Raw genomic sequence first — 13,457 nt, forward strand, 5'->3', positions numbered from 1 at the left:
TGCCCAGATCCAGTACAAGTTAAAGTACCCCTGTACGAGGACCACTTCCTTAGTGAAATTGCAAAGGTTTACAGCGAAGGTTACGCGGAATCAATTGTCTACTATGAAAGTCATGATAGCGTGCAAGCAATCCATAAAAATAACTTGCAAAAAGGACAAAGACACAAAAACGCCAGACAAACTACGATTTTTTGGGCTAAGAGAGTAACAAACAAAACAGTGAGCTAACTGAATTTTGAAAATTAGATAGTTTTTTTTAATTTTTTCCCCATAAATGAGACTCTACCGTGGGGGTGGGGGGTTTGCATTACCTACTTCTTTGTAATAAAGATCCAGAGAGACGATCACAAATTTTTTGTAATTTTGGATAATCACAATGGGAAGTTTTCTATTCAACTCAAATTTTATTCAAGCGTTTCCAATATGGGGTTTCCCCAGTCAAAGTAGATTACAAAGATTTCATAGAATAAAAACTTTGAAATTGACTTGCTTCGTTTTTTGAGCTAAACTTTTTTAAGTTGAGACTGTCTTGTGATTGCAGCATTTTTCTGTCGCTTGCTATGGGGCGCTGCGCAGTGCTGTAAGGGTGTCTGGATTCAGCCACCGCTCAATTTCAGAAATCAGTCGCCATTTTTTTGCTTTCATAGCCTAACTGAAATGGCATTTCCGTTAAAGGATCTGAACAGATGGAATACGTGCTTTAGTGTCTATAGAGTTTTATTATACATTAAAGATAAAATTAGTTGATCATTCAATTTCATGTTGTTTAACATTTAAGATGATACAAATATTTCCTGTCTTATGAGATCTTTTCTAAGGGTTTGAAAATGTACCGTAATTAAAAAAGCAGGACCGGTTTCTTATTTTTTGTTCCTATTTGTATTTCGTAGCTTTTGTTGCCCTCATTATAGAATCAGCAACAAATTTTACTAAAAAGAACTGTCAAAAATTCCTATTAACGGGGCTCAGGATATAGGGAACGCAATTTAACCAGAAGTTGAAAGTGGGGGCGTTATTAATTGTAATTGTTTAGACTTGTCACATCAAATTGAATCGATTTTTTTCAACCCTTTCTCTGGCCTGGAGCTCAAATTTAAGATTTGAATCAAAACTTTTTACACTAAATTGAATAGGAAAATGGGAGCAATGTTCTTCCTCTGAAAATTTGGTCGAGTCGTAAAGATTCACATTGTTTACGTTTATCATACGTTCATCTTATCCTTATATTGACGGCAAAAAAGTGTTAAATTAAAACTTGATCACATTAGATTTTTGTGATATCAGAACTGAAACGTATTTAGCATGATTAAAATGTTTTTAGAAGTTACTTTAATGATCATTGAAGTAATATATGAAATCATTTAAATCATGTAAAATATGTTATAATTAAAGTGGAATTTTTTGGAGGAAGCCCTTATCTCCCAGTTTCTGTGTTACTTGTAATACCGGCAGAATCAACCCAGTATTGGATCGTCGTTTTTTGGGTCTCACAATGTGGTTCACCCTGTTACAAGCTTAACTGGGTTAAATAGTCGGGTTGGAAATCTGTTTATTTTCGTATAACAGAATTATTCACCGCGGGAGAGCGAAAAATATATATTGCAACTATTCAAAGATATCAATTTTCCTGGGAGATTAAATTTGACCTGGCAAGTGTAAGCTTCAATCTGAAAACTTTTAGATGGAGGTTATCGTAATTTGCGCAATTTTTTATAAAACGTTGTTTACTATACTTTTTGTTTCAAAACCTCCATCTAACCATCGATTTTAAACCGTTGGTTATAATGTTTGGACAGAAATCTTCTCTTAGCTATTGATATGAAGAGAAAAGGACGCTTATTTCAGGTCCATTTAGGTGAATTACTTGCAGGAAATTAATACACGTGGACACTGGCTATATCATAGTCAAATTGGGACGGTTATCTGCTAAGATCTTCCAAGACTCTTGTATGATTATGTATCATCTTGTACGGGCTCTCACAAGAGTCTTACCAGATAACTGTTAATCTTGTACGATTCTTGGCAGATAAGCGTCCCAGTTCGTCTAGGGTAGTTGCTTTTGGGGAAAACTTGCGACTAGTTAATTATTTTGTTTTGATTATTTGATTACATAACCATATTTGACACCCCGGATTCATTTTATGCACATTTTGGTTCATTGGGAATAATTACAAGGGTTTGCTGTTTAAGTTACGAACTGATTACGAGGAATCAAAGTTTTAAAAAAACAAGATTAAACTGTTTTAGAAGGAAGACTAGCAGGCTCTATAAAAGGCAGGACAAGAGAATCATGAACAAGTTCATATATATGGTTGTGGTGGAGATCGTTGTTGTTCAGGTCGTCTATGGACTATGTGAGTCTTACAATCGCCTCGCTGAAATTATTGCGTTAATCGTGCTATCATAAATTTTTCGTTTTCCTTCAATTGAACTGCGTAGAGGTTCTCCCATTTTCCCTTTGGACAATTTTGAGGGCTAAAATTTCTTTACAAATTAAAAAAAAATCAAACACTAAAGGCTTCGGCAAGACTTTGCTCAAGAAATCTCATTTAATGGCAATCACTTTCTCAAGACTTGGCAAGTTTAAAAAGTACATGGTCCAGTATTTGCAATACCGATCTGACACAGACCCGATCCAGGATTTGCAACTTTTTTGAATCAGTATTTATTAAGACTTGATTTTTGGTCAAAGGGCATTCCGTTGACCGAGCAATTTAGAGACATGGAGTAGAAAAGTTCTGTTGTGCTGTACCAAGTGTTATCTTGTAAACTCTGATCATTTATAAACTTTTATTTATCTCAGACAAATCAGATGCTGTCAGCTTTTGTATAATAATATCACCACCTTATAAATGTTTGAAATTATGTGAGAAAGATATCAAAATAATATTAAATGTTTTCAATTTTTTTTCTGGTTTTGTAGCTGAAAAGTTGGTCAACTTCAACTATAATACTCGCAAGATTAATTGCTTGTTGTTGTGTCCACTATTATACCTCAGCTGATTTTTTAAAATCGGTCTTCAATATTTTCAAAAGATCTTATTAAACTCCTACAAAACTTCAACATAAATCAATGATGAAAAAGAGTTCAAATTTATGTTATAAAATAATTCAAAAGATACAATTTTTTATGTGTTTCATCTTATCAATTTGAACTTTTTGTGGAAGAGATGACAAAAAAATTAGGCTGGAAAATTTACAGGAGATTGCAATACTTCTCAGTCAAGCAGTATTTGGCAGCAAGATTTAAAGATCTTAATGCAGTCATCTGGTTGGTGCTGATAGAAAAATGTTGAAAAAACTGCCCGACATCGCATGATCAGAAAATCGTCTAAGAATTGCAATATTGAAACATGAAATAAGAAAACATGAAAGTTTCTCTACATTTTTCTAGATATTAGATTGCAAAAAAGTAGATACCATTGTCGGTTGATTTTTCTTTTGAAATCATTTTTCTTAATATTTTTAACTATTTTTATTTTGGGTTGAACTTTTGTTTCACCCTATTTTTTCACTGCAAAACAAAGGAGAAAACCTAACAGAAATTTTTTACTCAGGTCCATAATTAATTTTTTAAATGTTAATGAAAAAAAAACTTTTATTTTTTATGTAAATCATTCAATTTTCTTTAAATCATTTGAATCTTTATATATTGTCTTAAGATTTTTAATCTTATACTTTATCGAATTAGGTACGATAAAACATGCAATTAAAAACCAGGTTTTTAAAATCTTTAGAGAAAGATCATTTGAGACAATTGCTCATGCAAATAATTTAAACTATGAACTTCAGTTAATGATGTATTATGATGTTTTTATTGAACTGTGCAGGGAGAAACCACAGATAAACATTATCGTCTCAGAAACTGTTGTTTATAATAATAACTTTAGATTGTCATAGAAAGAAAATGCCCTCGAAACTCCACAATTGTATTAAGAACTAATCAATTGCGCGGTCTAAAAGCTCCCTGTTTCATCAGGCGACTGAACTTCTGGAAGAAAGTTGTAATTAGGGTCACACTAGAGAAAACAATAGAAATGAAAACGTGTCGTTGTCAAACCGGGATATAACTTAACAAAAATCCCAGACAGCTTACGTGTTAGAAATTTCTCTCACCAACTATTGCCCAAATTTGTCGTGCTAAGCAAAATTGGAATTCCCATCCAGGAATTAATTACAACGAAAGAATGAATATGTAGACAACTAGATTGGGCAAGAATCAAGGATTTATATGTCGTGATTTTTGTTTGGGGGAAATGTAAAGTGTTTCCTCTCACTTTCACATTTATAATTGGTATATGTTTGGATTAATTTATCAATTTTCTGTGTAAGAAAAACTCTGTAAATTGGATCCCATTTTGATATTCATTCAATTTTTAGATAGATTTTAGTCCGATTAGATTAGGAATTACAGTTTTATTTGTCGGCAAGCGAAGCAGTCTCTGTTTTTCAAGTCCTACTGTGTGTTTCTGTTTTTCAAACTGTTTTCCATTTTTTTCCTTGAAAGGAAATGTAACCAAAGGTTTTCACTTCTTGTTTCAATCCTGTTTTTTAAAACTTTTGTGGAAACAATTTAAGTTCTTTCTTATGAAAATTCCAAAAACTGTTGCTCAAGAAACTCTTAGTCTAGTTGGTTGGAGCGTAGAGAATCGTACCAAGAGACGTGTTCGTCTCATATTGTCAGCTTCTTTCTACGTAGCTCATCTAGTTATTGTGTTGGCACTCAAATTGTGACAACCAACACATATGTTTGCCACAGAATCACCCAGGTCGTTTATCTTTATCATATCAGTATAATCACAAGCATTTTCCCACGGACAAATTATTTCCGTTGAAAGGACTTAAAGACAATTTTTACAATAATTTTCCCACTATATGTTATTTAAGTCTTTTCCTAAGTCCCCGGTCGGGAAATTTTTGCCCAAATTTTGTAAGATAATTAGCGTTGAAAAGTGGTCTGCTCTTCGCAAGACTTAATGATTGTTGTTTTATCCGCTTTAATGAACAATTTTTCTCGTGTATCATCGATTGAGTTTGACATTTTATTGTTTAAGAGTTGAAAAAAGCGTTAGTTTGAAAAAATTAATGGAGATCTCACAACTTGTCATACAAGCAAATTTCAAGATTAATACATGACAGAAGAAAACTTGCAAGCATATCTACATTTTTCTTAATGGTAGATTGCAATAAAGTAGAGTCCATTTGACCGTTGATTTTCCATAAAAAATGTTTTTTATTAATTTTTGATAGTCCTATCTTGGGTAAAATTTCAGTTTCAACCAATTTCTTCATTGAAATAGATAGAAGAAGACTTAACAGAAATTTTTTTATTCAAGTCCCTAAGCTATTTTTTCGAAGTGTCAATGTAGATAAACGTTAACATTTATGTAAAGCATTAAAAAAAGATCATGGTTTATGCAAAAATGAGATCTTCTTAGTATCCGATAAGGATGTGCTAAGCCTGTTTTTGCCCTGTATTATCATTGAATTATGCAGGAGAAACCAAAGGTACATATTATAGTCTCAGAACCTATTGATTAAACAAAATTTAAAATTTTACAGAAAAAAACCGTTATGTCAATCGGGATATAATTTAACCAATTTCCCAGGCAGCCTTCCTTGTAGAAATTGATCTAATTAATTATTGACCGAATTATTTGCCCAAAGTCTCGTTGGAATAACACTTCAGCCGTTAAAAAAGATGAAAACGTGAAAATGTTGACGACTAGATTGGGCGATAATCTATTATTTGTTTGTCCTAAAATTTGTTTGGGGGAATTGAAAGGTGTTTTTTCAATCTTCTATTTCTAATTAGTGAATGTTTTAAACAATTTTCTCTAACCCAAATTCAAATTTGCCTAATTTCTTGACAACTTTTATGCCAATTAGATAAAAAAATTGTATGTTTCTTTCCAGTTAGCCAAACAAACCGTGCAATTGTTTTTCCAGTACAACTCTGATTTTCTGTTTTTCTATTCTCTTTTTGCATGTTTTTTCGAACGAAAAAGTACTAATAAAGTTTTTGCTTCCCTTTTCAATCATAAATTTAGAAAATGTGTGTAATAATTATGTAATCTTATTTTATAATTCTTCTAAAGCTCTTGCTCAAGAAACACTCATGATTGCTGTTTTATCCGCTTCAGTAGCCTAGCGATGTTTTTTGGTCGTCTTATATATTTTCAATAGATCCTGTTTTGATCTTAAAGAAATCTTCATCCGAAATTAATGATGATTAAATTGAAGTTCATGTCGTTAAAAGTTCAAATTTGTGTTGTTGAAGATTTCAAAGCTACAATTTTTCTCGTGTTTTGTCATTTCAATATGATATTTTTGTTAAAGTGATGACAAACTATTCCAGCTGAATGGACTTGAAGACCATTTCTACGACACTCTTCCAACCAAACGTTTTTTATATATATTCCTACATCCCCGATCGGAAACTGTTTGCCGAAATTTTGAAAGATAAAAAACATCTAGCGTTGACAAGTGGCCTGCTGCAACTCGAATCCCTGCAAGAATTTTTGCTTGCTGTTTCGTCCGCTTTAACAGCCTAGTGGAATATTTGTTGTTCTTATGTTTTTTCAATAGATTTTATTTAGTTCTCCGAAGTGTTCATTAATGATGAAAAAAAAATTATTAAAATTTACGTCGTTAAGAGTTCAAATTTGTGTCGTTGAATATCTCAAAACGTACATTTTTTTCTCGCATTTCGTCAATTGAATATGACACATTGCTGTTTAAGAGATGAAGAAAGTGCCAGTTTGGAAAAAATAAAGCAGATTGCATAAATTCTCAGTCAAGTAAATTTCAAGATTATTACATGAAAGAAGAAAACTTGCAAGCATATGTACCTCGCATCTTTCCAGTCATAAGATTGCAATAAAGTAGATTTAATTTGACAATTGATTTTCATGTAAAATTGATTTTTTAGATAATTTCTAGTAGTCTTATCTTTAGTTTTTAATGAGTGCCCGTTGCTATCAAAACTCCGTTGCTATCAAGTTTTATTTAGAACCACTCTATTACGCGGCTTAAAAGGTTTTGTCTTCAGACGACTGAACTTCTAAAAGAATATTCTAAGGAAGGTCACAATGCAGAAAACAACATAAATGGAAACACGTCGCTGTCAAATGGGATGTAATTTAACCAAACTCTAAGCCAGCCTACCCTGTAGAAATTTTTCTAATCAACTGTTGCTCAATTTAGTTGCGCTACGTTTTATTGGAATAAATTTTCAACCGTTAAAAACAATGAAAACGTGATTATTTTGACAAATAGATTAGGCGATAATCTACCATTTGTTTGTCCTGAACTTTAATTGGGGGAAATGAAAGATGCTTTTTTCAATTTTTGATTTCTAATTAGTGAATGTTCTAAACATCTTTCTGGGTTAAAAATACTCTGTAAGTGAGAACTCAATTTCGTATTCATCGGACGTCTGAACAAATTTTGTTCTGATTAGATTAGAAATTGAATGTTTTTGTCAGTTAGCCAAACAAACCTTTTGTCAGTTAGCCAAACAAACCCTGAATGTTTTTCCAGTCAGACTCTCTTTTTTCTTTTTCCACTCTATATTTGCATTTCTTTTATTTAACAGAAACATTATAACAAAGCCTTTGCGTCTGTTTCCCATCCTGTATTGAGAAACTGTGCTTTAAAAAGTTCTGAGCTGTTATTGAGGTTATTCGAAAACTCTTGCTCAAGAAAAATTTATTTTATTTGGTTGCAGCGTGGAGAATTGTACTAAAAGATGTGTTTGACTAATATCGACAGTTTCTTTCTACGTACCCCATCCAGTTATTGTGTTGGAAATCTATTTCTAATTAGTGAATGTTTTGAACAATTTTCTCTAAACATCAGAACCCAAATTCAAATTCGTCCAATTTCTTAACAACTTTTATGCCAATTAGATAAAAAAAATTGCATGTTTCTTTCCAGTTAGCCAAACAAACCGTGCAATTGTTTTTCCAGTACAACTCTGATTTTCTGTTTTTCTATTCTCTTTTTGCATTTTTTTCGAACGAAAAAGTACTAATAAGGTTTTTGCTTCCCTTTCCAATCATAAATTTAGAAAATATGTGTAATAATTATGTAATCTAATTTTATGGTTGTTCTAAAGCTCTTGCTCAAGAAGCACTCATGATTGCTGTTTTATCCGCTTCAGTAGCCTAGCAATGTTTTTTGTTTGTCTTATATATTTTCAATAGATCCTGTTTAGATCTTAAAGAAATCTTCATCCTAAATTAATGATGATAAAATTGAAGTTCATGTCGTTTAAAGTTGAAATTTGTGTTGTTGAAGATTTCAAAGGTACAATTCTCGTGTTTTTTCTCGTGTTTTCTCATTTCAATATACTTATATATTTTCAATAGATTTTATATTGCTCTCAGAAGTGTTCATCCAAAATTATTGATGAAAAAGTTAAAATTTATGTCCTTAAGAGTTCAAATTTGTGTCGTTGAATATCTCAAAACGTATATTTTTATCTCGTAGTTCGTCAATTGACTATGACATTTTGCTGCTTAAGAGATGAAAAAGCGTTAGTTTGAAAAAATTAATGGAGATCGCACAACTTGTCATACAAGCAAATTTCAAGATTATTACATGAAAGAAGAAAACTTGCAAGCATATCTACTTCTTTCTAGATGTTAGATTGCAATAAAGTAGATTCCATTTGACCGTTGATTTTCCATGTGAGATTACTATTTTATAATTTTTAAGGATCATGCTGGGTTGAATTTTTGTTTCAACCAACCTCTTCATTGGAATAGATAGAAGAAAATTTTTTATTAAAAAAACAGAAAAAAGAAAATTTTTTATTAACAGGAAATTTTTTATTCCAGTCCCAAAAGCTTTTTTCGAAATGTTAATGCAAAAGCATTTAAAGAAGATCATGGGTTTTCAGAAATGTGGACTTCTTAACTTCCGTTAATGATGTTCTAAGCTGGTTTTTAATCTACCCTGTTTTCATTGAATTATGCAGGAGAAACCAAGGGTATTTAACTACAGTCTCAGAAACTATTGATTAAAAAGTTTAGCTGTTTCAGAAAATGACAGTTATGTCAATTGGGATATAATTTAAACAAATTTCCCGCCATTCTTCCTTGTAAACCAATTTATTTAAGCAAAGTCTCGTTGGAATAACCCTTCAGCCAATAAAAACAATGAAAACGTGAAAATTTTGACAACTAGATTGGGCGACAATCTTTTATTTGTTTGACCTAAACTTTGTTTGGGGGGAAATGAAAGGTGAGTTTTTCAATTCTCTATTTCTAATTAATGAATTATTTAAGAGTATTCTCTGTACATCTGAACCCAATTTGAAATTCGTCCCACTTCTAAACAATTTTTATGCCAATTAGATTAGAAATTGAATGTTTTTGTCAGTTAGCCAAAATAATCGTTCAATTGTTATTCCGGCACAAGTCTGTTTTTCTGTTTTTCCGTTCTCTTTTTGAATTTTTTCTTGGACGGAAATGTAATAATAAAGTCTTTGCTTCTGTTTCTCATCATGTATTTAGAAAATGTGTTTAAAAAATGTAATTTGTTTCAATGGTTATTCTAAAGCTCTTGTTTGAGAAACACTTAGTCTAGTTGTTGTTAGCGTGGAGAGTTGTACTAAGAGATGTGTTCGTCTCATACCGTCAGTGTCTTTCAACGTACCCCATCCAGTTACTGTGTTGACAATAAATTGTGACAAGCGACTCGTATACTTGCCACAGTTTCAACCAGGTCGTGCATTTTATGTTTTGTAGGATTAGAAATAAATAGTGTTGACAAGTCAGATAAATCATTGTAATTTTCCAACAGAATTTTGCGTTTAAAGCGTTGAAATTATGTATCGCGTTGCTCCTCGCACAAAATTCTTAATGGTTATATTAGGTCATATATGAATCCTGGTAAGGATAGTAGGTCGTATTTGATTTCTATGAACTCTTGGCTGTCATAAAACGATTATATGTGATTTCCTAGAAATCAGACAGGGATCATACAAAAAATTTCAATGTCTGAAAACTCTATTCTTCATTTTCTATGTAAATTGCGGAAAATTCTTGGATATCATACAAGGACATATATGAAACATAAAACATTGACTGCTGCCACGAATTCTCGCATAATGTAGTCAAATGACATATTAATTTATTATATTGTATTTGCTTTCCCTATTTGACTAAAGGAATAACTTTGCAAATAAACCTTCTTCACAAAATGAATTTGTTGTTAAATGGAAATTTTTTCAAATATTTCTTAAATGAGCATTTAAACGTATTAAGTGGCTTCAGAGTATTATTTGTACTTACTCATTTATTTAGTGCACAAATTTGCAAATGATAGTGCACGTTACGCTAAGGTCTTTTGGTGGATCACAATCACATTTCCTATCCCTATTCAGATAACTTTTCCCGTTATAATTTTGTCATTTGTTTCCTTCCAACGATTGGAAATTAATAATAACATTCGTTTTCATTTGGTTCTGATTTATTTTGTTCTGCACGTTTTTTTGGAATGTCACTCGGAACGAAACCAAAGTATGCATGCCAACTAAATTTTTTGGTACATTTTAAAAGCAAAATACTGTATTTTTCAGCTACATCATGGACGTCCGAAAATAAGAGGACTGTTGGTGCTCGAGATACAAAAGACAAGAGATCGTTTCAGCCATGTTTAGTTAAGTGTCTTGAAGATGGAGAGTATGGAGGTCTTTGTCAAAATGGAGGATCATGCTTCTTCCTATCGGACGCTCAAACCCATGCATGCGAGTGAGTTCTTTTTTACTATTTGTTGTTGACCAAAACATTTTCAATTTTATGATAGCTATAAACAGACACATATTTGCTATATTGAGACGCAAAGATTGGTTTTCAACCAAAAATTCATTTTAAACCAAAACTCCTATCTCGTTTTACACTTAACTGGTTCCGAAATTTGCAAAAAAAGGAGAAATGCCTGCTAGCTCCACTGTCTCGGTAAATGTCTAGGTAACTTTACCGTAGGCACAAATTAAGAAAACTTCTAATATAATCCGATCACCACCATTTTGTCTAAATTTTCGAAGTATTGTGACAGCTTATCACTCCAAACTGTATAAATTAGCTAAACTTTCATGAGAAGTCATCTATCAGTTTTTTTTACTAGATTCTAAACTGTTTGATATAGCTGAGCCAACCAAAGGACTTTTCAAGAAAAACCAAAATTCTGAATAGAATCGTTTAGCTAATATATCGTTAGAAGTTGCCAAGAAGTATATACTAGAATGGAATCTAATCTGAATAGATGTTAGTTTTCTGGAACTAAAAAGTCGGAGTTTACTGTAAAGTATTTTCTTTAATTTGAATCCAATAATTTGGAAATGCAATATTGGGTTAAGTAATTCGCTAATTTCTTAACTGTCGCAAGGGTGAAAGTTAATTTGAACGCAATTTTTGAACTGGTAAGCTAACTTCTTTTCAGATCGTCTAAATTTAAAGGTCTTTTGATATTGCTTTTGTATTTTATTTTTTTTGCTTTCTGATCAATTTTTTTCTGATATGGCGTGTCTTCTTAAGTGAGCACCATGTCTTTCGCAAATGCTATCAAGAAATGAAAATTTTACTTTGTTTGTTTAAAACCCAAAAAAATATTTTAAACTTTTAATGTTCCTGCAAACTATTTAATGACTTTTTTATGTTTATTAGGAAACAATTGTTGATCTTAGTTTGTTTGCTATGATTCCATAAACAATACGCGACTTAGTATGAATACCCAGAATCATATATGATTTCTTTAATGGTGCTCAATCCGGTTTTCTACAATCAACAAGACTTTTGAATCGCAGTTCTCGTTTATTCTGTCTGACTGCATAAACTGGCCAATATGACAAACTTTAGATAATTAGAGGAAGCACTAACAATATCGGGTAGTACACGAGCAGACATAACATTCATTCTTAAAGGATTGACGTCACCAAGTAATTATTGGAAAAATTTATGAAAAGAGACTATAATTATATTTATGTTTAAGATTGTAGTCCGAAAGTTTAAAGCTATTCGTTTCCACGTAAAATGTCACCAAATTAAAACAATTTGTTTTGTAGTTTTACTTTCAAATAAATATCCATTCTATGACAAGGGTAATATTTGGGAATTACGAAAAAGAAAATAAATTGACCATATTACAATCATTCGAAGATCGCTGCAAAAAAACCCTCTTGCTTGTCTCTTCACGTTCCGTGTGTGTATCTGCATGTTAGTGTGTGTGTGTGTGTGTATGTGTGTGTGTGTGTGTGTATGTGTGTGTGTGTGTGTGTGTGCGTGTGTGTGTGTGTGTGTGTGTGTGTGTGTGTGTGTGTGTGTGTGTGTGTGTGTGAAAGAGTAAGTGTGCCCAAGATGAGTTTCGCGACCCAAGATATGTATTGGGTCACGGACAGTGGGGATCCAGACCGAACATACCCAAAAATAGACTTTGGCCACCCTCGATCGGAACAAACAAACTCTGGCCACCATTATCCAGACTGGACAGATTTGTCAAGACCATCGGCCAGAATGAACAGACCTTAAGCGAGATCATTGTCCAGGCCATCGGCCAGATCCTATGTAGCCAGACCCACTTAGATGTGTAGAAGCAACCAAAAAAAATATAATTTATTCCTATTGAACAAAGTGTGTGTATTGACCAGACCAAACAGACGGAATTGTGAGTATTGGACTGCCTTTGAAGAGACCGAAATGAGGGCGTTGGTCACACCATAGAGACAGAAATGTGGGTATTGGCCATACTAAACATGTCAAAAATTGCCATTTGCCAGTTGAAGGCCGCCTAATTTTGAAAACCCCAAGAGTTCCATCAAAAAGCGTTTACGAAGGTTCTCATTTGAACTTATTTCTTGAATCAGTTATAGCAAGAAAGAGGTCAAGTAATTGTGTCAACAGAAGATCAAAAAAGTCCGATGAAATTTTAAAAAATAATGAAATGTTTAGCAGTTGCCAGGAAACATGAAAAATGAAAACTGTCTGCGGAAAACAAAATTAAACAACGTTTCCGTGGTAAATCTATTTTATTCGAAAAGATACAAATCTCAGCGGAAAAAGTTGAGAAAATTAAAAACCGTTTTAGGTTGTTTTAAATTACTTTTAATTTTTTTGGGAGCTCATTAACATTACCAGAGGAAACAAAATGATGGCTCTCAAAATGACAAGAAGATGCTCTTTCGATTGAAACACTTCCAAGAAATAATTCAACAATTTCAAATTTCAGAGCCTGTCAGTGCCTTTTGTCTTATTATGCAAAGTTATTATGCGTCCTTTTATGCAAGGTTTTTGCGTTCAAAATTTTAAAAACTCCGCGCATTTCAGCCAGTTTCTACATCATTTTCAATTTATTTCACTAAACCTGGCGAAATTTTTAAATCAATATATCAACAATTTCTTTTTTTTATATATATCTGCAGCTATTACCGTGAGGTAACGGATACGTCACAA

At 32.4% G+C, this 13,457-nt stretch overlaps 1 protein-coding gene across 1 annotated transcript in view; it reads left to right on the forward strand.

The window, feature by feature from the left end:
* Nucleotides 1–1,571: 1,571 nt before the first annotated feature.
* Nucleotides 1,572–13,457, forward strand: part of LOC142337267 (neurogenic locus notch homolog protein 1-like) — a 30,522-nt gene continuing 18,636 nt past the window's right edge. Inside the window, exons 1-3 of the mRNA XM_075386424.1 lie at nucleotides 1,572–1,655; nucleotides 2,248–2,354; nucleotides 10,589–10,760. Coding sequence (XP_075242539.1) covers nucleotides 2,291–2,354; nucleotides 10,589–10,760 — 236 coding nt within the window. The 5' untranslated portion in view covers nucleotides 1,572–1,655; nucleotides 2,248–2,290. The remainder of the gene's footprint in view (nucleotides 1,656–2,247; nucleotides 2,355–10,588; nucleotides 10,761–13,457) is intronic.

This window comes from Convolutriloba macropyga, chromosome 3 (genome assembly GCF_964194025.1).
Source record: "Convolutriloba macropyga chromosome 3, txConMacr16.3, whole genome shotgun sequence".
NCBI classification, from domain to species: domain Eukaryota; kingdom Metazoa; phylum Xenacoelomorpha; order Acoela; family Convolutidae; genus Convolutriloba; species Convolutriloba macropyga.